Source organism: Lethenteron reissneri, chromosome 28 (assembly GCF_015708825.2).
Source record: "Lethenteron reissneri isolate LAM-NWPU_2019-01 chromosome 28, ASM1570882v1, whole genome shotgun sequence".
Lineage (NCBI taxonomy): Eukaryota > Metazoa > Chordata > Hyperoartia > Petromyzontiformes > Petromyzontidae > Lethenteron > Lethenteron reissneri.
Genome location: NC_083806.1, coordinates 8201436 through 8227918, shown reverse-complemented (window position 1 = coordinate 8227918; position 26483 = coordinate 8201436). Strand labels below are relative to the sequence as shown.

Genomic DNA, 26483 nt, shown 5'->3' with positions numbered 1-26483 from the left:
GACCCAATCACGACGCGGGGCGGAGCCGTAGCGCGAGGCGGCGACGCGGAGCGGACATGGCGCGTTTGGTGGCCGTTTGTCGGAACGGGGAGGACGGATTCCCCTTCAAGAAGCGGCAGATTCCTCTCGCTATTGACGATACCCTCACGGTAAGAGGAACCCGCCTCGTCGCCTCGAGCTTGCTCCGGGGACCATCGCACGCGCCCCTCGCCCCGAGGGTCCGGTTTGATCGCGGTTCTGGCCTGGGTCAATTTGGAGCCTAAGCACTTTCCTAGATTGTCAGCCGGCTTAAGGCGCACCGAGGCCCCGGGGCGAGAGGGCTGTACGCCCGCCCTCGTCCCGAGGCCGTAGGCCCCGTTGCATAGGCCGTGTTCTTCTTGGTGCTTCAGAGCGCGATGGGCCTCGCACGAACGTACAGCCAGTGCTGTTATAATAGTAAATAGTGTTGATTGCTGTTGTTCTGACTCTATTGTGCACATTATTATATGCTAGATGTGCAACGTCTTCCTGTGCATCCAGTGGGGGATTTGTACCATCGCAGTCGCAACTCTGTTAATGATAATCGACTCGGGGTCATAGGGACAATAGGGCAAATGTCGTCGAATGTGAAGTCTTAAGATGAGCTTATCACCTGGGGGGTGTATGGGACGTGTCCGGGGTTCGTCCATCCTGACCCTTTGTAGGGCAATAATCATGCTTTGATGGTGTCCGTTTGCGAGCGTGCCACTTATGTCCAATGGATACGGATTCACAGCAGTCTAGTTGTTTCTGAGGCACCATATTGCTTCCTTGTTTGCAAAAGAAGTCCGCCGAAGTTATTTTGGATTTTGTAATGGGGTTTTTATTTTATTTTTGAGGGCCTTTCAAAAGGCGAATATAATAGAGTGAGTGTTTGGCTGCTTGTTTTGGTTAATGAAAAAAAAATGCGGACATTGGGGAATTATCCGAACGAAAACGCAGAGGCGTTTCGGGTAAGTTCAAACTTGTTTCCGGAAATGTCGGCATCAAATGCAATTTTGGTCTCTGAACGCGATGTTCGTGCGATATTTTTGTGCCTTCTCTCGACATGCTGCAGTTGGTGATGGAGTTCCCGGACACGCTACTCAACGCAGAAGGTGGTCAAGTCAACAGCGCTCAGCTGAAGCAATTCACTCAGGTTTGCGCAAAGCATTGCAAAAAATACATCAATTGTACTTTTCACATGACATGCGATTTATATTAACTGAAGGGAATTTGCATTTCAGCCAATCTCAGCCCACTAGTGCATGAAGGCCACTTTCATGTCCGTAATGAGGTATTTTAATCATACTTCAGGATGGTCAGTTCAGGTCGGCGAATGCGACTAAGGGCAGGGTTATTTCAGATATCACCATTGCTGTTTGCAATGGCCAGGAATCGATCTTGGATTGCCAGGAACAGCGAGTTAATAAATACCCCCCCCCAAACACCTCCAAAGTGGCTTATTGAGAAGTGTCTGCTCCTCCAGTAGTTCATGCCTTAACATTATAGTTGTATGCAGAGTTGGTTTTGCCACTTAAGAACCCCTTAAATTTTGTCCCACTAAAAAACATTTCGTCTCGTATGCTTTGTAATTGGCAAGCAGTTGCGCCATTTAACCATTTCGCACAGTTTCTGTATATTATGAGACGTTCATCTTGAATAAAATTCGAGCTAAGGCCGTAAACTAAGTAATAATATACACACACAGTAACTTTTGGACAGCAAAAGGCATGATTTTGACCATTGGATCAGTTGACCCATTGTGGTTTGCATGTGACATGAAATTTAACACTGCGTGTATAATACACACAACCTTATTTTTAGACTATCACCTCAAAAAGTGTGGCCTTATCGGGCAAATAGTTTCTTGGACCAAGAGGGCAATCGTATGGATGGTCCAACCTACGGATAATACCATTGTTGGTACACATCTCAATAAAATTACAATCACAATACAATGTTAATTTACATCTTTAATATTACAGCTTCCGTCCTAGGACGGGCTAACAAGCTAGTAATGTAGAATATGCATGAGCTGTCAGTGCATATGGAATGTACTGGGGGCAGGGTTTGTGTTTACTGATGAAGGTGCTGTGAATGTGAAGACCCCGTTCCCTGCTGAAAAAAACATGTCTGGGTAATGAAAACACTTCCAAGCTGAGCATGTTTAATGTTATAGCAATGACATTGCTCTTGAGGTGACACAATCGCTAATACCAGTGAGCCAGCACTGCTGTGATCCTGGTTTTGAATCTGGGAATCCGCCCCTGATTAAACAGGCTTTCAAGTGTTCTGAGTTGTAGGTCTCTTAGCCCTTTCACAAATTACTGAATAAAAAAAGATGTCCAATTATTTGGCTAATTCCAACTGATAAATTAACATTTGTTGCTTGATTGACCTGCAAACCACATACTTTGCAGAACATATGAAATATGTACTCTTTAGCATGCATAAGAAACTGACTGAAGGGACTTCAGAAGTAGTTCTGTAATGTACTTTACCAGCACAGTTCTCCAATGCAAGGTGGTGCACTTCTAGCTGCTTGCGGCCAGTGGAATACGTTCCTGAAATACTGGGCTCATTCAGGGGTAGGGTGCCCAAACCTATCCGTTTACATAACAAAACAATATTCTTTCCATGAAGACTAATTTGATCCTATTTGCTGATTGTTAGGTTGTCTATACTGTCTTTTATATTATAAACATGTATATTGCATGAGTATATTATACGGCAATGAAACACCACTGAATCCACAAAATCACAAGCCATTTCTGGAACGTACATTATAGTAGCACAGTGGGAACAGTTATAGTATTAAACTGGGAGCACCTGACGCATGAAGTTTTATCGCAGTGTGGAGACGCAGCAAAAACATTGAGTATTACTTGCACGCTGTTCCTTTTTAGTGCTTTATAAATGTAATATAAAAAATTTATAGGGATCCCCACCACCCCCTAAAAAAATCTCCATCAAATCCAGTAAACGGGTATATCTACAGTTGTCATTGTTTGAAGGGCACGCTACCATTTTGGGGGGGGGGGGGTGGTGGAAATAATAATTTAGAAAACGATTTCAACCTGCTGTGCGTGTTTTGCAGCACTACGAGATGCTGTCGGGGCAGGAGCTGGTGTGTGCGGTGCGCGTGCCGCCGCGCGAGCTGGTGGGCTGCCTCCCGGAGCAGGTGGCATGCGTGGGCTGCCGCGGCAGCGTGGAGCGTCTCTTCTCCGCGCTGCTGGAGAGTGGCACTCCGGCACTGGAGCCTCTGCTGCTGGAGTCGTCGGGAGAGCTTGTGGTTTGCCACAGCTACCTGGCTGACGCGCGGAAACTCTACTGCTTGTTCTATCTGCACGGGTGCGTGTCTTTGATTGTACATCCTTTATGCCCGCAGTGTACGTACCAAAAAAGGTCAATGCACGTGTAGTATCTTTACTCGTGGTATTGTCTCTAGTCTTTTATACACGTCTGGCTAAGAATTATGCCTTGTCTGTGTTTTATTTCTTAATGTTTTACTCTGCCCAGTGTGAAGCACAAATCAAATGGTTTGTTGCATTCATTATTTACTTAGGATGTAGCCCTGGGTCCATGGGACCCATCAATATGTATTTGGTATACATACTGCACACTTGTGTGATCTTATACAACACATTTAACAACTTATTACAAAAAGGGATGATTACATCATCTTCTGTGAGCAAATCTACAACATTTCTTGTATGGCTCTTCCAGAACCAACCACCAGAACAGTAAGGTGAACACTGTCTTGAAACATAAAGATAATAGGTTGATGTTTTGGAGCCATGATGGGCCTTTTTCACAGCAGGTAGAGAGATTTGACATATTTTGAGGTCACACTACACATTTCTAATGTGGGAAGATTGGCACGTACCATTTTTCGCGTGCAATTAAAATGTGTAATTCCTCTCCACAGGGCGAAGCTGAATGATATTCTGGATTCCATTCCTAAGAGCAAGAAGAACCGGCGCTGTCCTTTCCATTCTCTGGACACACACAAGGCAAAACCGCTCGGGTAATTGAATCCACAGTGGTGACTGGATGTGGGGAAAAATTACTGCCTGCTGTATGTTGCTGTAATTTATGAGCTTTACAGGAAGGGGAATTGAGTGAGTGCACTATGTTACGAATCCCTGATCTTAGTCTGATTTCTGGCACGTCTAAAGTTAGTGGCGAGTGCTGTCTGAACTGGTTCTGGATTACCACCTCGCCAACACAACAACAACATCAGCAGCTATTTGTCACCAAGTGACATTGATGTCGCCACAGCGCTTATACTAGGCTAGGTGCACTTTGATGCGACGTATCGAAGGCTCGCTGGCAGGAGGTTACGGGACAGACCCAGGTGTCATGGGGGTTAACGGACTGAGATGACTGGCAGATGTACCACCTGTGCTTTCCCAACATGCCCTCTAAAAGACACACGGACCCATCCATCTTCCGCGTCCACTGACCATACACTAGGCGCCGTTGTAAGACACAGCCAACAACCTACCCCCATGATCAACATGGCAAGAGTACTTCAGTAGTGTATTTTTAAAGGGCTCCAACTTATTGAATTATTACTAAAACTAGAAGGAAATGGTACGGTGTTAGGTTTGTTTAATCATGTTATGCAAAAGATGATTTGTGAGTGCGTGACGATGCAGAGACGGTGCACTGGCCACCTCAGCCAGCCAAGCTGTAGGTACAGATACAGGAGGTGGAGGAGCCAGGAAGCGAGTCAGGTGTAAAATTACCTACATTTTTGGGCCTTTCCAGGCCCCATACAGGTAACACCAAGTGTTTTTTTTGATAGATATTAAGTAGAGATTGTTTTTTTTTTGTACGAGTAAGATGAACATTTTACGGTAGAGTGGTGTTGAAGTGATAGGTGTGCATTGAAGGTAACTTTGTGAACGTTGCATACACATTCTTGGCCTGTTTAGGCCTTCTGAGCCTATTTTGGGCCTTCATCTATCGACTTTGTGGGGTTTCCACTTGTCTCTGTCCATCGCTGCATGTTTCAGCTGAAATGGCTTCGAATCCATCTGATGTTTAGCATAAACATCCACACATTTCAAAGTAAGTGGCACTTTCATGTGGCTTATTAGGAAGACATTTTAAAGTTGTGAGCCATTTTCAGAAATGGGGTGCTTTTTTTTTTCTAAGGCTTTATGTTGAAGCCCCAAGTCAGCCTTCCTGCTTCCATCTGTGCTGTCCAATTGCATCCACTGTTCAGGCTCAAGACCTTTTCTCCTACCTATCACTGACCGCCTCTACAAATAAATGTCCACTGTTTTGGCAGTGTCTTGAGATGTAGTCCCATTTAGATGCTATATAAACAATTAGTCCTAATCCTAGATTTCAATTCTGTATAAATTGGCTAGATTATTTCAAAGCTATAGAAATCCAAATTATGTCGTGAATGCATCGTCAGGGTTAATGAGCACGATTAGCAAGCACAGGGCGTGAATCACGTTGAGGCATGTCAATACTATGGGTCCTCTTGAAAATTCAACTGAAAGCGCAGGTGGGAGCATTGTCATCACCTCCAATTAGCACGGTTGGCTATGTGCGGTGCGAAATAAGTTATACATACATTCTTATTTTTGCTGGGATGTTTCTGAGCTCACACTTCCTCTGTGTGCAGTGGCAGCTGGACGGACGTGTGGGACCGCATGTCGCAGGACTGCCGCGATGAGGTGGTGCTCATCGACTCGGACTGCCTGCTGGAGACCCTGGAGACGCACTTGCGCAAGCACAGGTGACCCCCTGAGCCGCAAGCGTCTTCCCCCCCCCATCCCCCATCACCACTGTTGATTTTTTCTTTAATTCGCTCATGCATGTTATCCACTGATGGACCACCTATATTTGAACACATTTGGGGAGTTTCTTTGGCTCCCAAAATCACATTCGTGCATGAGAGGGTTACTCGGTCTTTGTGACCGTTGGGGTGCATCTATTTTCGTTGCCTAAATGTCTTGGTGTTCTTGACACTGTTCTGTTATTTATGGCGTTCCTCCCTTTCTTCTTGATCCATTCTTTTATGTTGCTTGCCCAGCCGACGCATGATTTTGCCACGTTCCTTCGAGTCCTTGGGATGCTCTCGTAACATCACTATTGACTTATGAAGACATGTTGAGTATCATCAGTGACATCGCTTAGCATGTTAGGAAGCACACATCAAATCGTTACATTCATTATTAACCTTCGGATGCAGCTGTGGGTCCATGACATCCAGCTTGATGCATTTTATATTGATGTTTTTATCCTTCAGCAAGCTTTACGCTCAGCAAACAGCCCAGAACACACAGCCTAGATATGTATCTGCGAAGAATTGGAGCTATTTGGTGTTTGGATTGCATATTTAAAACCACGGTCGAGACAAACGACAGAGTGCAAGCCAAGGGAGGAAAAGTTCCTGACAGGACGTCCACCGTGGAAAAGGAGCAATGAACCCGTATCCTGTATCTGTGATAGATGTATTGTTACATTGCAGGCCATCCACCTTGGGGAGACCTTTCAGTAGTGGATTGATCATAACTGATAATGTTTAAAATATTTAAATTGTTATCCAAAGCTCTTTTTTTTCTCGAGTAAGCATGGTAATACAACATTTTTGAGTGATGGTGGGAAGGTTATGGGGAAACGGTATGGTGGATTCTTTATAATTGTTAATAATGTTTAACAATCCCTTAGCTAACTAGCACAGTGTCTGTTCACTGAGATTGGAATGAGGAAAAGAGGGGTGATGTCTGGGGGTGGTTATGCAATATGTTTCTTTACAGTTGGGGGGGAAAGAGTTGGAGTGATGCACTTGGCAAAGTTCACAAAGTCAGGGTGCAAATAAGAAAAGGAAACTGCTACATCTTTTCTCTCAATTTATGGGTCGTTATTTTATTCATCACCGTATAATCCCATTACACCCTTAATTTCCTTCCCCACCCTCTTTATGCTTGTTCCATCATCCATTGAAGCGCTGGTGCTAATTAACATTGCAGCTAACTGCCTTGGGAAACTTGGCACGATGTGGATAGTGGAAGGGAAAATTGAGCAATTATGACCTTCATCCCCCAATTATTAGAGGCAAAGAAAATTGTGTTGAAGCACTTCATGATAAAAAAAAATTGGTTTCTTTTGGGCGAAATCAATTGGTACATTTGCCCACGTGACAATTTGATTGGTTTTGCTTTGTCGGATGATGGATCTAGCCCAAAATAAAGCAATGATGAATCATAATGTTGGTCTTGAAAGCCTCCATTTGGAATTAAGTACTAGATAATGAAAATTAGCATCCCGATTTGCCGTTTCAATCAGTACATAGCTGACGCATACATCAGGAAAATGACCACTGAAAAAATGTATTACAAGCTTAAATTGCGCCACAAAATGTTGAGTTAGGCGACACATGCTCGAACTTGTACTTAGATAGAGAAACGCGTGGATCGGGGAACAGATACTAATGGAGACATCATAGTCGTGAAGAAATGTAAGCGCTTGGCAGGATACATCGCTATTAGGGATGAAGACAATGGACGCAACTGGTGACAGACCGACAGCCAAAGGAATGAAACTCATCCGAGAGATGGAGGCATGAAATCGGTTCCAGGATGCGAGTGCGCGACAGATTACACTGGTCAACAAAAAAAAAACATTTTTTTCTGGCCTGGACTTTTGCAGCTGTTTTAGACTAATTTCAGGGTGCTGATTCCAAATCTGATCTCAGATTTGCTTTATCACATAATTTTTATGCTATCGATATACCCCATTTTCATTGATTTTACCCGAAATTATCTCTGTCACTTTTGATTGCAAGTTGTTGCAAGTCAATGACTGCTTTAGTGTTAAAATATCGTGCTGTATTTTTAGGATAGTGTGTTTATAATATCATTTTATGTATATATCCACATTTATTTAATATTTTTTCTGCAGTTTATATTGAAAATTAAATATTTGATATCTCAAAAACTTGATGCGATAGACAAAAACTGATGCCAGATTTGGAATCAGCACCCCACAATTACCTTAAAACCGTTGGAATACCTCATGCCAGAAAAAGTGTGACCAGTGTTATCGCAGAGGCACAAGTGAGGGTGACGGTTTAGGGGAGGAAGCCTTGAGCCAGCAGCGACTCGACAATGGCCGATGGTAATCGCGACGACGACGATCGCGTAAATATTTAGAACACGGTTAGAACCGGCTCGCCCATCGTCTGGCGGGAGCAGGTTCTGCGGCGAGTGCAAGACGAAGGTGCTGCGCGCCTACGCCATTCTGACGGGCGAGGTGGACGGCAGCAAGGAGAAGGGCTACTGCGCAGGCCTCTACGAGGGCCTGCGCTCCTGCCCCCACGAGCGCCACGTTCACGTCTCCTGCGACACCACCTTCATCAGCCACCTGCTGGGCCGCGCCGTCTCCGAGCTCGCTGGAGGGTACGTGCCTTGGTCGGGATGGTGGGGAGGCGGGGGGGGGGGTTTCGATTCTTTGCAGCTATTGTTTTGTAGACAAGCGTATTGTGTCCGACTCGCTGGGGTACTGAGGCCAAGGGTGAATATGTAAAAAGGTTAGATGTGTGAACATGAAATAAAATTGATGGATACACCCAGCACAAATAATCATGAGCTTCGTTGTGTAGAATATGAATAATAATATGGATCAGCAGACAATGTCTCGTTCATAATTCTGTCTCTGCATTAAAATAAAATATTTGTACACAATCCAACATCCGCGCAGCAACCGGGGTTTGCTTAATTTCAGCAGCATTGATGCAACATGAGCAAAGTTCACGGGTTTCGACATCCATAGTCTCATCAGCAGTCAGACTTGATAGGCATTCGTATCATGCCGAACAACACGTGGTACAACCAGAAAAGGCATCGAAGTGCTATACAGCACAACATGGAAAAACCTATTCATAAATAAGTGCTGTCTGCGTCACAGGGGATGCTAAATAGCACGTGACATGGAGTAGGGAATGTGTGCCATTATGACAGTCTTTGCTAGATTTGAAAAATGACCGATTAATACTAAATTTGGAGAACACATAACAACAACGGCCTCAACTGCAAAACTACTGCGGGCGGTTTGCGAAACATTGTGCATTCGTGATAGCCCTGCGCCGCTGTAAGGATGGCACAGTACCAAAATTGACTTGCGATTCAACGTGATCGGAAAGTTGCAACGGGAATCGATTGCCGTGCGTCCTTGGTTCCGAGCAGGAGGAGAGAGCGCCACGCCAAGACGCTGGATAGTGCGCAGGAGGAGGTGGTGACTTGCTTGGCTATCCATCTGTACGAGCGGCTGCACCGCATCTGGCAGCGGCTGCGCGCCGAAGAGCAGACCTGGCAGCTGCTCTTCCACCTCGGGGTGGACGCCCTGCGCAAGAGCTTCGAGGTGACGCGTCACCCCTTTGACGGACCCGTTTGTAGAATTGCAGTGCTGCCCAAATAGGCTTCTTCCTCGTCGTCGTCATCATTGGCCTTGGTCTTCAACTGGCCCTGTTTGCTCTCCATATTCAAAAGATTCCTTAAGGAAATTGGCAAACTGAAGGACCCTCCTAAAAAAAGTCTTCAGACTTTCCTCGACATGTGGGCAGCAAACTGCAGTAGAGACAAATGGATTGCTGTGCTGTGCTTCTATGCTCCAACGTATTCTCCTGCCTTCACCATGAACCACGCAGCAGCGCCTTGATTTATGGGCTATACTTGTCCTCCCCACAGATGCCCCTGCCCATCTCGCACCACACCAGCTAGTTTCCATTCTTGACCAAGCCACTGCAACTCAACCAACTCATAATTCCTGCGCTATCCTCTGTATTGACACAACTTGATCTGGGAGGTCGTGAGGACTTGTAGTTTTGACGCACACGTCTACAGAACACGTAAGACTCTCTTATTGACTGTACTTTTGATGAGGCCACATTAACATAGCCACCTTGGCGCACTAGCCGTGGCGAAGGCTCGGCGATCTTGCATTGACATGCTCATTTTTGCCTGGCAGCCCTCTGATTGGTGGAAAGCCCACCACCGCAGCGGTCCCTGCCCACCACTTGCATTGGCTGCTGACATTTGGGCTACGTCCACTTCAAACCTTTATAAGCAGTTGTCTTTAGAAGCTAACCCCCCTTTTCCTGAAGACGACCACTTGTGTTGCGAGCGAAACATCGATATTTTTGGTTATTTTTTCTGTCTACGTGGCTTTACTGAAAGACCCAAAGAATATCAATCTTCCTTTCCTCCCAGTAGTAGAAAAAAATTCTGCTTGCGTAACCTGTTATCGACTATTAGCTCGCTGGAGCAGAAGCTTTTTAAAGTCCATCTGGCCGATGGCGATTGCTGCGTGGACCTGATTGACTTGGCCTAAAATGCATCGTCGCTATCGTGGTGACACCATTAGCACTGGGTAACAAAGGCTGCCAGGGGCGGTGTTGTCTCCCATCGGTCTCGCTTGTGTATAGGCGCTTGGGCATTAACAGCAGCAATCACGATGGTTCATCCAGACTAACGTTGCATCTCATGTTTGTGCATTGCTGTCTCGAGGCATGTGCAGCATGCCTTGGATCAAGGCGCTTAGTAAATCTACGTAAGATAATAATGTGCACAGGGCCCCAGCTTCTAATAAGTGCATGTGCAGTCCTGTTGTCAATCCACTGCTAGATGAGGCAGGAAGTAAAGAAGTAGAGTACAGCAATGAATCTTGCTGCGAGCCCCCTCTGCTGTCCATCACGTAGCCTGCAGCCCGAAGACGTCCTGTTTTGTGCATGGCGGTCACCCAGCACTGTCCAGGCGCAACCTTGCTTACTTTACGAGATCCATTGCATTGTAGATGATTGTCAAACAAACGTTTAAAAAAATATACTTTCCCAAAACTATCTGTCTGCGCATTCTTTGGGTCTTTCGGTAAAGTCATGTAGATAGGTTCAAAGAAAATAACAAAAAACTACGACGTTTCGATCGTTACACAAGCGATCGTCTTCAGGAAAAGGGGGTTAGCTTCTAAAGGCAAACTGTTTATAAACAGTTTGTTTTTTGGTATTTTCTTTGAACCTATCTATGTGACTTAGCGAAAGAACCAAGAATATGGACCCAAAGAATATGAATTCCTGCAGTCACAAAAGCTTTAAGTCAAGATTTATCTGTCTGCACGTGTGTGTTGCGTCATCTCTGTCTCTTGGTCTGTCTCTTCGACTCACTATCTGTCTGTCTCTACGTGTGGGCATCTGTGTGTTTCTCCATGTCGCTATGCGTCGGTCTCCACGTCTTTATAATCGAGGGCCCCACCAAGTGCCGAGATATCCTCCGCGTCCGCTTTGTTCATACTTGCGCTCGTGTGCGTACGTGCGTGCGCACCTCGTCGCATCTTGCGTGGGGGATGCAGGTGGCGGTGGAGCGCAAGCAGGGCGTGAGCCGCATCGACATGCTGTGCGAGGAGCTGTGGGAGGAGGAGCGGGCGCGCGAGCTGCGCCAGGAGAAGAAGCGGCAGAAACGGAGGAACCGGCGGAAGAACAAATTCGGCTTGGATGGGGCGGACGCCAACACAGACCTGGCCGAGCCTGTCCAGGTGCGGAATAGACGTTGCACATCCGGTCTTGTTGCGTTTGTGGCTTGCAAGCAGTCAAGCGGGCTGAGAGGCTGGTTAACACTCACCACTGGAACTGGAACAGAAGCTCGGATTGCATATTGATAAAACGAATGATTTTTTTTTATAACGCGTCTAAATGCGACCGCATCTTCAGACTCTGTACGTGAGGATTATATGGAGAGGCGAGACCAGTCGTGGACGGAGGAAAGGAAGGTATCGAGCCTGCATCTTAATAAGGACTGGGAGTCGACAGCATGGATGACTGGGGGGAGAGTTCCTGACAGCAGAGGGGAATGAGCGACCTCTCTCCGAGTGAAATTTGATTTGGGCTTCAACATGAAAGTCTTGTTTACTCGAGCAGCGGCCCGAATAAGTCTACAGTTGCATTGATATGATTTGGCAGTTTTCCACCAAGTTCTTTTCGTAAAAAAATCTAAGTTTCCTCGTATTTTAAAATGTAGCAATTGATTTTAACGTCCTCTTCACCGTCTCCCTCCTAAACAGCGCTGACTGTGTGAATAGGGCTGCCGTTGCTAAAATGAGAAGCCAAGGTGTGGGCTCTTTGCGACGGGTTTGCAATGTTCTCTGATCAAATGTTTTTTTTTCCACCACCGCCGCGCACAGGAGGATGCCGACGGCTCGGACGACGGCGACGGAATGAGCGATGCGATCCCAGCTCTTCCCGCGGCCAGCACCTCCCCGGCGCCGCTGGCCTCCGAGGTCGGCGACGGCGCGTGCATGTGCCTTTTTGCCACGGACGGGCCCCAGGCCACCAACGGGCACGCGTTGGCCGACCACCGCAGCACAGAGGCGACTCTCCAAGGCCAGTTCATCAGTCCCTGACGTCACACGCGGAGTAACACTGGCCCGTTATATCTCGCATTTATTATAAAATCGAAAGGGCAAAGTAATTACTAAATTTGGCTGTCTGGGTAGCTTTAGGGTAACCGATGTCCACATCGGAGCCGTGAGCTTGCACACGTGTGTAGGCCTTGGTTGTCAATCCACCGCTGGATGAGAGGCTCCCACTTCCCGCACCGTTATGGGTTGTGGAGGTTGCTTGACTGCGCTGATCAGTGTTCTCTCAGTCATTCACGAACCAGTGGTGAATGACTGAAGGGACATTCAGTCCTACTCGTCATGGGTCACCAGTGACCTTCCAGGGAGCCTTCAACACTTCACGTGGCTTCAAGGTACCCCCGGCTTGGGCACATGCGCCGTGGCGATGTCACCGCCACTGTGGTGACATAGTACGACCATGGAAGTTGCTGCACTTGCCTCTTCTGACAACGTAGCCATGCAGCAGCCTACAATCCCGTTTTATGTGTGGTGGCAGCCCATTGGAGATTATTGAATATAGACAGCCACCTGTGATTAAACCAGTTTCTCGTTTGTAATAGGGAGTTACATTTTGGTTTGTATGTGTGTATGTTTAACTTCTTTCGTGCCATACGTAGTCAACCATGCTAATCGGAGGTGGAATAAAAAATATTCCAGTTTGGTGAGTTATTTATTAGATTGCCTGGTGTTGTCATGGACATTAAAGTGGCCGCCATCTCAAGATGTGCAACATCACTCCCAACTGCGATTTACGCAGGGACTTTTTCTTCAGCTCCTGCCGTGTGTCGCACAGCAACATTTGAACTTGCAGTAATTAGAAATATTATTTAACAAGAGAGCAAGTACACAAAGTCATAAGCGAGAGGTTTATCTCAACAACATTTTTACCATTTTCATGGTCAATCCAATGCTGGATAAAGACCTCCCAAAGACACTGACATCTATGGCAGTCCAGTGATGAAATTTGAACTACAGTTTGGGCTACAAGCGTGATTCGGATGGTGGTGGAGCACACCTGTAATCCAACACTGGAGGTCTCGTTCAATAGATCGTCGGGAGAAGGCAGTAATAGCAATAATGTGGACTCCACCTGTTCTGACTGTACGGGATTGTGTTTCCCCCTCGCACGCATGAGTTTTTTTTAGGTGCTTTGGTTCCCTCCCACATGTAAACACTTATGATTTGCCCAATAAGACCTTAATACATAGAGGACCAAAGAGCTTTGGCAGTAGTTGGTGCCGGCTTGCCTCGTGGCTACCTCCCGGCTCGTCTGGTTTCTTGCACCGGGGAGTGATCGTTCTCTCTCTTTGTGAGAGCGAGTAAACTACTGGTGCAGTGCATGACAAGTTTAAATCGTTACAAAAGCGTGCGCACCTGACACTTTACACGCGGCCACGGTGAATTTGAACGTTTACTGTGCGCAGGCACCTTCAAGGTGAACGGGAGCAGCGACTGCGGCTACTCGTCCAGCGCGGAGGGCAGCGAGCCGGGCTCCCAGGACGGCTCGGAGGGCAGTGGCCAGGGCGACGCCGGTACGAGAGGCACGATCGGTGATGGGAAACGGGCCCTTTGAGTGGTAGCTGCTGATCGGTTATTATGGGTGCTGTCCGCTATTGACGTGTTTCTGGTTTTTTCGAATTGTAGCACAAAGAAAAATATTTTTGGAGAATCTCGCCGAGACAGGATCTTTCAGATCCCAAAAATCCCCGTGCTTTGCCTTGCAGGAGGGGCGTCGGGTGACATCGTGTGACGTCACTTTCTTTAGCACAAAGATTCGTAAAATTATTTCAGTATGCAAATGATCCCAACATTTTCCTGGATTTATTTTTTTAAATCTGAAACTCATCCCTACTCTCCACCGTCGAGCGTCTGACGATTCACCGATTCGCCAATTACTCCGCTTGTGATGCCCGTGTGGAATCTGAGGAAGGCGTTGTGGAACTAGCCCCGTGAAAACTCACATTTATCCTGCCCCCGTTCACCCCTTAACACTACATTGTCCCTCCACCCCGTCCCCCCCCGTGGGCAGCCGACCCTCGTAAAGACTTTGCGGGTTGGCTCAAGTCGCAGGGCATGAGCGGGCGCATAGCGGCTGCCATCGACAAGGAACTCGGCATCTCCAACTACGACATCCTGCTCGCCTGCTCTGAGGATGCCGAGGTGAAGGCCGACCTGCTCAAAGCAGCCAAAGAGAAGATGCCCTTCGCGTTCTACGCCGTCCTGCGGCGCGTCGTCGAGAAGATCTCCCCCACGCCGTCGCAGTCGCCCCCTCCGCAGTCCTCCCCACAGCAGCAGCAACAGCCACTGTCCGGTGCCGGCCGAAGCCCTGTGCTGTGCTCCTCCGTCCCGGCCGCCCCCTCGTCCTCCTCCTCCTCTTCCGCCACGCAGGGCAAGGGCTCGCTCTTCTTCCCGCCGCCGTCGCTGGGGCCCGCGCTGGGGCCCGCGCTCGGTCTCTTCTCGGCGTCCAAGGTGCCTGTGGTGGGCGGCGCGACTTTCCCCCTGCCGCGAGTGGCCGCGGCGGCGGCGGCTGCCGCGGCGGCGGCTCAGGCGTCGGCCTCTGGAGCGGGCAAGCCGGTGGATGGAGCCTTAAAGACGCTGGGCTTCTCGAGCCTCCTGCAGTCGGCGCAGAAGCTGCGCGAGCTGGAGAAGGTGCTGCTGGATGCCACTCAGCCCAAAGCGGGCGGCGATGCCGGCGGTGGAGCCGGGGCTTCGGCGGGAAACGGTGTGCGGCAGGACAAGAGCATCGCCGAGCTGCTGCAGTCGGCGCTGAACCTGAGCGAGCTGGCGGACGGGCGGGAGGCGCGTGCCACCGTGAGCACGGACGCGTCCGGCTTCACCAGCCTCAAGCAGAACAAGGAGCTGACGGAGCTCATCGAATCTGCCAAGAGGCTCAGCAACATGTACATCTCGGAGGCGGGCAAGGAGAAGGCAGAAGCGGCCAAGGGGGCGAGGCACCAGGACGGAAGCGTCTCCGCCTCGTCCGGCCTGGCGTCCGTCCTCTCGGAGGTGCCCAAGAGCGGGAAGGCAGCCGTGAACGGCCTGAAACCGGACCAGAGGCTCGCCAACCTGGTGCAGGCCGTGCAGAAGTCCTCGGCGGCCTACGGCATTGGCCAGGATGGGGGCAAGGAACGGAAGGGAGCGATGGCGGATAGCAGGACCCCGCTTATGCAGCATTCGGCCGCCAGTGAGACAGGTGAGATGTTTAGATGTGAAGCGCCGATCATCTGCGCCGAGCCCGTTGAAAAGAAAGAGAGGCGACGGGCACGTCGGAAAGCGATTTTTTTTTTTTTTTTCCGAAGGAGCAAAGACAAAGTGCAGGATTTGAGGAGGGGATCCTAAAAGGGCTGTTTGAGGATTGTGGCAAGGGACGGAGAGAGGGCAGCTGGGCAGCAGTGTACAGGAAGTCGAGGAGAGCAGGGAGGAAGAAGAGCAGGAGGAAGAAAACGGGTTCGCCCCGGATGATTGAGCAGCAAGCGGCGAGGAAGAGTCAGTCAGATGTTGGATCGGTCAAAAAATAACCACAGTTTCTTTCACCGAGGTCTGGCGTGGCCAACGTCACTAATTGCAGACGACGTGCAAAGTGCCTAAAGGCAGTGAGCGAGCAAGTATCAGGAAAGTGGCAGTTCGCGTGTCGTCTGCTGTGAGAAAGCTTTGAGAGCAGTGAGCAAAAGAAACAGAGTAAATGTTGGCAGTGTGTTTCGCAGCAAATATATACATGTTTGGCAAAGTGAATAGTTTCTTTCGGCAGCAATCGTACACCGGTGTTTGAGATATTGAAGCATTGGTTGCAGACAGGATAAGAAAATATGTTTGTGCTTGCAGGTCGCATTAATTTTATTTTGTGAGGGTGTACGTGGGTATTATGACAGTCCTTATCCCGGAAAGCCTCACGGAACCTCGTGAGTCAGTCTTGAGCCTTCCTTTTTAAGAGGGTCGTGCTTGACAAGTTTGGAAAATTTGTTGAGTTTTATATGGAGTCTATAGCCAAACAAATATTCCGGGATTATCATTCTCACGTCCTTGCCAGTGAAAACAGGAACATTTATTATAGGAGACATATAACGTGGTGGGTCCTGGAATTGTATTCTGAGGATATAAAACAGACAATTGCCTGTAATAAACAAAGGTCATTGCTCAAAATTGTAGTCGAACGTGTTTTCCTGTTTATAAGGCTGTGCTAATGATGGCAGTGGTGCGATTGTGATTCAATCGCCCAGGATGCATCGGATCTTGCCTGATCTTGGAAGCTAAACTGGATGTGCCTCCGTTAGTACTTTGCAAAGTAGGCCTGGGATGTAATGTGACCAAGAACATGGTAACACGGCATTGGATTAATGAACTTGCTGTGCAGGGCTTTTGAGTGTTGTATACACATGCAACAGATCACATGATTTGCTGAGAATTGTGAAGCCAAGTGAGAGTTGAGTGTCGTTAATGAGTGTTTTGCCAGTCTAGGTGGCAAAAGACTCGTGAGTATAATTGGACAAATGTCGTAAATCGAGTAACACTCTGTGGTTCGTTGATGGTGATTATTGTCTGTAAACCCTACTCCGCCATGGGAATGTGGACTTTCCACCACCAGTGGCTTGGTGGGAGCCTCTAAAGGCGATGATGTTCTCCCAGTGCTCTTGGCATGGGAGGACACAATTCTGACTTTGACTTTTATCTTCAAGCAAAAACTAGTTACACGCACATTCATCGCATGACGATGCTGACCCCGTTGTGACCTCTTTCTCCCCCCCCCCCCCCCCATTTAAAACCACCCGATGCGGTTGGTGCTCCGTGCCAGGTTGCCGTGTGGATGGTGGTGGCGGCGTTGAGAAGGCGCCGGCGGGGTGCTGCCCTGAATGCACCGCAAAGTCAGCGCTGCCCCTGGCTGCTGAGACGCTGCCCGACGGCGGCAAAAAGAAGAAGAAAAAGAAAAAAAACCAGGGGCAGCAGGCAGACGTAAGCGTCGGGCGAATGGCACGCACGCCCCACCCGCGTGCCGTCGGGTTGCTCACGCGCACCCTCGGCCGAGATGTGTATCTGGTTTTTGGCTGTGTGCGGAAGAACCTGCTGTGCTTAATTTGGCTCGGTTCGTTGTTGAAAGGGCAGGCACGTATCTTTGGCTGAAACTGGCCTGCACAGCTTCTGTTTTCAGTGGCGTTTATATTATGCTGTGTGCGTGTTGTGCGTGCGACTGGAAGTGTAGCGGTTCGTGTGCTGTGCTACGAACCCGGCCACCCGAGTTTGATTTTCCGCTCGCGGCCACCAACACCGGTGACGGTTACAATTATCTGAACCGGTCCTGGATGTCCTCTAGGTCGACTCGGCCTCAAATTAGTCACGCATGAGGTGTTGGACACTGGTAGCGTCAACATTGAGCGCAGGGTGATTTTTCGTGAGGTCACTTTTTCACTTTGACCTTTTGGTGGGTCGCAGCTTGAAGGGAGGGAAAAAAGATCGGCATTTCTGGACTCGGCGAGCCCAAAACCACCCAAGGGAATTTTTCTCGCAAAATCCTAGATGGATTACTTGTTATTGAATGACCCACAGGCTGTCCTGTGCAATATTTGTTGTCCAGAGTAGCATAAGTTTGTTTTGTACACTGTAGTATTTTTTGTCTTGTTACAATATATTGGTTGTTTTGTGAACGACTACAAGTGCAAAATAATATTTGAACTAATTGAATCGTAACCCCCCCCCAAAAAACTTTTGACAATCCAAATTGTAGAGTATAGAAGGTCACATCCCATATATTCATGTCTGTTGACTCGTGAGGTTTGCATTACACGTCGGTGTTGGTATTCCCAACGGGCATGGAAACTGTAGCACAGAACTTTTAAGAATGGGCATTGAGTGCCTGTTCCTGCCACTTGTCTCCCCCGAGGAGGACCCCTTACCACCTGTGCATCGCAAACACTACGTGCCACACGGGCAAATACAAATCGATTGGTGACTCGAATACCGAACCCCCAAGTGTTAAGTTCGTCCGGTAGTGAAGGACAATAATCGTTATAACCCTGAATAAGTGTTTCTGTTGAATCGTAAGAATTCTTTAGTTTCAATGCATGCCATTCTGACCCCCCCCCCCAAAACCCGTTAGGAGCCAGAAGACGTGGGGGCCGCCGCCGTGTGCGCACAGCCGAAGCTTGGGGTGTGCGTGAGGTGCGATGGCTGCGGCGCCGTGGGCCACCGCCCGCCCGACAAGGGAATCCCGCTTGTCGCTGCCGCCGCCGCCGTCGCGCAGCAGAAGAAAGCACAAGCGGCGCAGACGGAAATCAAGCAGCCGGCGCAGAAGCAGGCCGATGCCAAGCAAGGGGCGAAGAAGCAGGTGGAAGCGAAACAACAGCCGCTGGCCAAGCAGCCCGACGCAAAGCACAAACAGCCGGACGCCAAGCAGCCCGCGCAAAGGCAGCCGGAAGCGAAGCAGGCTGGCCAGAGGCCTCCGGATGGGAAACAGGCGGCTCAGAAACAGCCGGATGGGAAACAGGCGGCTCCGAAGCAGCAGGAAGTCAAACAGCCGCCTCAGAAACAGCCGGATGGAAAACAGCCGGCTCAAAAGCAAGAAATCAAACAGCCGGCTCACAAACAACCTGATGTCAAACAGGCGTCTCAGAAGCAACAGGACGCCAAACAGCCGCTTCAGAAGCAGCAGGACGGCAAACAGGCAGCAGTACAAAAATCTAACGGCGTGCAGAAAGCAAACGATCAAAGGGTGGCACAGCAGGGAACACGGGCTGCAACAGCAGAAGGTTCAGCAGCAGCAGCAGCAGCAGTTGAAGAAGGGCGGGCAGAAGCGTGGGGGTAAGCAGCCAACAGGCGGCGAGGAGAAGCAGGACCCTGCCCGGAGCCTCGCTGACATGCTGGTACCCCTTCTCAGCAGACCCCTCCCCCCCCCCCCCACAACCCACATACACAGCTTTCGCATTTTCATTTCTCACTGAACAATCAACTTTAAATTGTCAGGGATAATGGGAGGACTGGGGTGGGCCAGATAAAATAAAATAATGGATGATGGTAAAACATGTAAGTTAGGCTATAAACACGTATTCATTGTGTCGTTTGTTTTTGTTGACCGCTGTAAGCAATCGTGTTTACCTGCCAACATGTTTAGTGGCGATGTGGGTGGCGAGTCGCAAGTTTTGAAGCAGCAGACAAAGTGGCGTGCGCGTAGCGATGGTTTTTCAGAAAGCACGTTCAGTCGACTTCTCAGATAATCCGCGCACGGATAATCGAGAGTTAACTCGCATTTAATTGTTAAAATATATCCTAGTTTAACACTTGGGCATCTCTCGCGACCATTATTATTGACAGTAACTTTTTTTTGGGTTTGATCGCGTGAATGTAAATGTGCCGTAAACATGCCGAAGTAGTAACTAATTGGCACACTTTGTTCACAACGTGTGACAAAGCTTTACCGATCGGCTGCGTTTGGGTGGAGGTGGGTTTAACGATACACTTACATTTACGCGATCTCACCCCAAATAACTCCATAATAATAAAGATAGCATCTTGTTGCACGTTCAATGTTCTACTTAGAGCTGGGACGATTAGTCGAGAAGGTCGATTACTCGACAGCATTGTAATAGACTACTTTGACTGTGGTCGATTACTCGGAGGGACCCCTTTAAAAAATTGGCGGCTGCCCCTCCCACCCCTACCCACCCCCCCCACCCCCTCCCACGTCCCATCCCGCCTTCCGAACCAGCGTGACGCGGCTGATGATGCAGATGACGTCACCAAGCGCTGCCCATCTTCATCTCCCGTCCAGCGGCGCACGTGGGAAGAGGCGAGACCTTTTTTGTTCCCCACCCACGGCTTATTTTCGTGCCGTACGATTAGCCGAGAGTAATCGAACCGATAATCGGATGTCCCAGCTGTAGTCGTGTCTCGGTAGCTTTCCAGATATGCGGTTAAAAAATGCGGACACATTCCCTTGGCGCTGGTTTTTAAATAAAATAAGAGCTTGTTCCCGATGAAGCTGTCAACTCCCGTCTAAGTACGTGTCTTTTGCGGACGCCTTCTGCAATTGCCTTTTGCATAGGAATGTAGACTTTTCACCCACTGATTGTAAACATATGGGCACTGCTGCATGCTTGCTTGAGCATTCTGGTCACTGCCGACCTAAGTTATTACTCAGCGTAAATTCATTGAGGTCCGAGGAGGGTTTTTGAATTTCAGGTTTTACGGGTTTGCGCGCGTGATCCCCCTCCACGTCATCGCTTCTGACATTCACGTTGACCCAAAGCCCCACGTTAAAAGCATCGCTGATCCAACCACCTGACTATACAGTTCATCATGCACTTGGGGTCATTCCAGCTTAATCAGAATCTGTATTTATCCTGGAGAAATCCGATGAGCTATGAAGCTCTTTTTAAATCCTTTATATTAAGTTCACTTGCTTGCTTGCGCGTTTACGACCGTGCAAATCTTTCGGTCGTTTTTTAACCCACTTCCCGTGATCCAATCGAGCTGACATTTTGCACACAGACTCGTTGTGCGTGACAATTTATTTTCGTGAAAATTTTTTCCAAAATTTTCCACTTTTTAGGAAAAAAAATATTTCATATTTAATTTAAAATACCAATGTGATAAAAATGAAACTCTTACTCAAGAAAAACAGAAATGAATAATAAAATAAAACCGATGCCACGCATATAAAGGATTTATAGTGAAAAACTTTGTTTTTACGGGTAAATTTTTTCACAAGTGCAGTCGGTTCACATGATATTTGTCCCATTCAGGGACTTGCAGGGTAATGTCTGAATAGTAACAGAATCTGCTTGCACAGTGTGATTAACCCAAATGTTCTCTTTTCTCCTCTTCCTACCTTCAATCTGCCACTTCCGCCACCTCTACCATCACCACAAAACACCACCACTGCTGTCGCCATCATCATCGCCATTACTACCATTGTTACCATTGTCACCACCATCATCAATGCCACCACCACTGTTACCATCGCAGGATGACAGTGACGACTGTTTCCCGGACGCGGAATCGTTCATCTCGCCAGACGAGATCCGCTCGTTCAAGGCGAGCCACCGCGCCTTCTACGTGCAGCGCGACCAGTACCGGCAGCAGCTGCAGGAGCGCTTCAACCAGTACTGCAACGCGCACAACGGGCCCTGCGATCAGCGCTGTTGCAATGGCAAGTGGCTGGCCACCGCCGGCGTCAAGTAGAGCTGCTGCTGCTGCTGATGGGGGCGTCTAAATGGCGGAGTGCGGGGTTGGGTAGTGGGGGGTTGGTGGGGGGGGTGTGGTAGAGATGGCGAGGGATGTTAAAGAAAGGATTGGAAAAAGGAATGCGGTGTGTGCAGGATTGCAGAATTCACCACCACCACTCGTTTATTTGTTTCTTGTTCCTGACCAGAACCTCTGAGATTTTGTTCCATTGTTAAATTGACATTTGGCAGGTATGGGACTGAAGTCGACGGTATAAATTATGAAATCTGTTGAACTGGTTATATTTTTTTTCGTTAGCGAATGTTGCGCAGTTGTTTGCATTTGATCATTCTCCTTTCTGAATAAAAAAAAAAGTAGTTATTTTTTGCCTTTGTTAATTTGCTTGCCTTGCGGGTTCTGTCGTTGGTCGCGTCGTGTCGGGCAGGAGTAATGTATCCGCGGCAGGCGCGCTCGCTCTGAGGATGCGCAAGACGCTTGGCACGTGTTCAAAATCGTGGTCGTTTTAACACCCAGACAAGATAACACCGAATGACATTATTTTGAACACTGAACTTGTCTTCTGTGCTAACGTTGTTGATCGTCAAATTTATTAAAAGTCTTTTTAATTTTAGTGCTATTAAAAAATGTGTTTTTTTTTAATTTCTCATTTAAGAATGTATGCTGGTGAACCTGGTGTCAACGGTGGATTGGGGGGGGAGGGGTGTGGGTTGGGGTGGATGGTGGTGGGGGGGGCAACAAGAATGAGTTACATATCTGGCGTAAAAAAAACTAACACCTCCCCCCTGCCGCCCCCCTCTCGGAAGATGCATGCATCTCTAAAATATGGTTAATCATCGGAAGCACCAATTTAGTCTGTACTTGTTTACAAATTCAACCAGTCTAACGGTTGTTTTAATGAATGGATAGTGTGTCTCGCTATCGGGATTGAAGGTAATCCTGTCTGTGCTTTTGTGCATGGCGCGTGTTGAACGTCTTCGCCGATGGCGGGAGGCTCTGTCATCACCTGTAGCGTGTCTCCATAAAATGTATTGTAAACTCAAACTTTGCCAGTTACGACTTTTTTTTTTAAAAAAAGGTTTCTGCAATATTTTGAAATCTTGTGTAATGTTTGAAGGTATAATATATTCATAATCTATAGAATTTTGAATAAACTATATTGATATGCACGCCGCAGGTCTGTGTGAATGCTGGCAGGTTGGGAGTCCTTTTCAAAGTGATCTTCACACACCCATGTGTGGGTTTATTGTGAAGGACCCTGAGGTGCCATCGCAAAGCACTCTTGCATTTCCACCACGACCTCCCCACCCACCCCCCCTGCCCAAGGTCTCCCTTGGTAATGGGCTCCTTGTTTTATGGATATAAAGTAAAACCTTGGATTGCGAGTAACTTTGTCTGCGAGCGTTTTGCAAGACGAGCAAATTTTTTAAATAAATATTAATTTGGTAAACGAGCGAAGTCTTGCCGAGCGTCACGTGATCACAACTGATATACGAGTCCTTTGGATTACAAACACGTTTCTGGAACGAATTATGCTCGCAATCCAAGGTTTTACTGTACAGGTACAGCCCTTTCACGGGTGCCACAATGGTGAGATGTTACCAACCTCGCCTGGTATACAGGAGGTCGTGGGTTTAATCCCGACCCCCGATGCCTGCTGTATATCTAGAGTTTGCATGTTCTCTCCGTGGTCATGTGGGTTTTTCTCCCAGTCCTTCGTGTTTTCACTCCATTTAAAAACATGTGTTTGGAGTATTTGGCTGCTATACATTTCCACACGATAAGCCACTTCGTTGAGCTCTCATTTGTGGCCAGGTTGCTTCTAATAGCTACATAGCTTTAGTGTGTCTTAACCTGGTAAATTAAAAACTTTAGTTTAGTCAAGTGAATCTACTGTTGGATGAGGGCCTCCACCCCTCTCCCCTGTGGAGCATACTGGACATCTGAGAAAGAGGTGGAGCTCATTGGATTCCTCGAGTATGAATAAACATTGATCACTTAGTTCATACTTCATCATGCTGTTCCGTGAAGGTGGGGAGCATGGATATTATTTGAACACCGTAAAGTGGCTGGTGTTGGTGTCTGGTCACAACAGCATCCTAACCTTGCAGGATGTAAATGTCATGTCAAGCTGCCCCGATGGTAAACCCTTCCACGTACGTCCCTTTTCCAATCCACTGCTGGATGAAGACCTCCCCATGTCATGGGGGTCGTGAAGGTCACAAGACCACAACACCAACACTGGACATAGGAAACGCATGTTTCAAACTAAGCTTTATTGTGGATCAAACGGTTACAAATGATGGTATAACATGCACCCACCCGTGCTGCAAAATTGTAAATGTCGCATATATTGGCTGCGAAAACTTTATAGAAAGATTGCGGTACTGCATTGTGCATAACAATACGGTTGTGGTCAAGCCCTGTGTGTGGTTCCCTTGCCACGTGGCAAGAAGGAAACTACAAACCTCTGGGCGCAATTTAAACCAGCAGGTCCTTTGGGTGGGTGGGTGGTGGCACAGTCATGAATTTTGTCACTGTGTAGGGGTGTCTGTAATTTACCCCACAGCAACGAAGGGTTGCCGATATTTTAATCTGTTCATGAATCGGGATGTGGAGCTGGTTGCTCCTGACTGCCCCGGTGGGTTGTGATGTAGTGGTTATGGTTATTAGTCATGAGATGGTGGTGTTGGTTGAAAGTCACGTTGGAGAATTTGTCAGTCTATAATAAGAAAATATCATTAACATATGCAGAATACTCGAGAGACATGGGCGGGTTTGGGAGTTCCACAAATCTCTGCACCCCCCCCCCCCCCAACGCATTCATAAGTGCTGAATCTCAATCGGAGGTTTAATCTGAACTGCGTCGGTCTCGGGTCGGTGACCTGTAAAATATTTTCGCACCTGGCACACCACATCCAGTGTACCTCTTGTTATGACTTTGGCCAACTAGTAACCACGTGACAACGACTGCAATCTTATAACGGTCACCCGGAAAATATCCGGCGAGAAATGAAGCCCCCGTGTGCTTGCACCGCCGACATTTTCCAAGCGTTGGCGGCAGCTTCAAGGAAGCCGAATTCTGGCTCTGAAGAGCGGGGGTGGCTGCCCGACGTGCTAGTGCTTGGAGGGTGCCGCGTCACCCAGCATGTGCCAGCGCTCCACCCGCTTGTCCGGGTACTTGAGGCACTCGTACCAGTGCTTGAGCGCTTCTCCCGATGCCTTCGCTCCCAGCTCCACGGAGCCTGCGGTGGGAGGGGGAACCGTGGCAACGGAACATCAGCTCAGCCCGCGTTCGGGGTGGGTGAGTGCTCGGGCACGTGACGAGGCTCGTGAAGGACGCTACTGGGCATTCGGGAGGCAGTCCAGCCCTCCAACAACAACTGAGGGCAGAGGAGCGACGGTCACAAAAACGAGTGGAGTGCCGGGTGGTTAAAATTCAGCTAGTTGGGACTGTAGAGGGCACAGCCGGTGCATCTGCTCGTCAACCAACGGCAACTGGGTCTGCCAGCGAGACTTCGACACTTTACGTGGCCTGGCACAGGCGCCGTGGTGATGTCACCGTCACTTAGTTGCGAATGGCGGCTGTTGTTGTTGGGCTTGTGAGTTGGTGTTAGGTGGGGTGAATGAGTGAGAGCGGAGTAGGCGAGTTGGTTCATGTGAACGGGTTGAATGAGTGAGAGGGTAGAACGAGTTGGTGTGGGTGGAGTGGATGAGGAATTAACTTGAGTTGGTGAGTGAGCGGACCGGGCGAGGGAGTTCGCGAGCGAATGAACGTGCTCGATATTTTCCACCTGCTACCTGTGTGACAACACAAGCGGGGCCATCACTCCGACCAACACCAAACACCCGCCGTGCTCCCCCCTTCCCTTCTGTCTCTCCCGACCCTCACCGATGAAGTCGTTGGACTTGCCGAGGTCGTAGTCCCACACGGCGACCTCCAGGCTCTTGCCGGCGAGCTCGTTCTGCCGGAGGGCGAAGAAGAATTCCTGTGGGTTACGGGAAGGGCTTGGGTTAGGTTGGCGGGGAAGGGTTACTCCTGGGAGCGGGAGGGGGCATGTGAGCGCATGCCGTTCTTCACGGGACCTCCCTTGCAAGTATCAAAATATCAGAATAGGTTTTACCCTTTCTGGCACTAAAACGGGTGTTTACGATATTACAACACCTAACAACATTTTGCAAGGAATCATGTCTGCATTAACCACATATACTTGTGGCGAACATGCAAACAAAAAAACACATGCTATGGTAGTATGTGTATTGTCTTTGAAACTGATTGGTCCACACCAGAGACTGTTTGCTTTAGAGGCTCGTCTCAAACAGTGTTAGACCAGAGGACGCCAAAAGGCGAACAGCACAAGGACAATGCACTATCAGGACATTGAGAGCTCGGGATGAGTAGCTACATCATGAGCAGCTCCATCACGAGCAGCTACAACCTCATTCCCATGTTGATTCTAAATGTTTCTGTTTCGTGTTTTAACATCTTAACACATGTTTTATTGCCAGAAAGGGTACAAACGATTCTTATAGCACGAGTTTCTATTCGTGGCCTCTCAAGATTTGCCCGATGTGAAGGAGGAAGGCTCGTGAAGGACGCTACTGGGCAGTCGGTGAGGCGGTCGCCCTCCGGCAACAACGGAGGGGCAGAGGAGTGACGCTCGCAACAACGAGCGGAGCGGCGGGCCGGCTAAAGCACGGCAAGCTGGCACCGTAGGGAGCACAGTCATCTCTGTCGGTCAACCCACGGCACCTGGGTCTGTCCTGTGACCCGTCGACAAGATTTCCACATTTCATGTTGCGCCATGTGCCGTATTGTATACAAGTTACCCGGCACTCTGTGTGCACAGACTGAATCTGTAGGCGACATCGCAATCGCCGCCATCGCGTCACGAGGTGATGTT

General features: G+C 48.6%; 2 protein-coding genes across 7 annotated transcripts in view; one reads left to right on the top strand and one right to left on the bottom strand.

Annotated features, from left to right (window-relative positions):
* On the top strand, positions 1 to 22192 carry GGNBP2 (gametogenetin binding protein 2). Its single transcript, XM_061562033.1, is given in 16 exon segments — positions 1 to 149; positions 1076 to 1156; positions 3098 to 3351; positions 3929 to 4027; positions 5645 to 5758; positions 8220 to 8423; positions 9210 to 9384; positions 11368 to 11550; positions 12196 to 12394; positions 13836 to 13943; positions 14441 to 15604; positions 17201 to 17358; positions 18500 to 19206; positions 19208 to 19262; positions 20105 to 20185; positions 21364 to 22192. Coding segments are annotated over 16 exon segments (3891 nt in total). The 5' UTR covers positions 1 to 56; the 3' UTR covers positions 21580 to 22192.
* Positions 22193 to 23836: 1644 nt separating this feature from the next.
* LOC133348898 (rabphilin-3A-like) overlaps positions 23837 to 26483 on the bottom strand; it is a 50979-nt gene continuing 48332 nt past the window's right edge. For all 6 annotated transcript variants that reach the window (XM_061561997.1, XM_061561996.1, XM_061562000.1 and 3 more), the window contains 2 exons: positions 25472 to 25568; positions 23837 to 24824 (listed from right to left, as the gene is read on the bottom strand). In XM_061561997.1, coding sequence (XP_061417981.1) covers positions 24697 to 24824; positions 25472 to 25568 — 225 coding nt within the window. In that variant the 3' untranslated portion in view covers positions 23837 to 24696. The remainder of the gene's footprint in view (positions 24825 to 25471; positions 25569 to 26483) is intronic.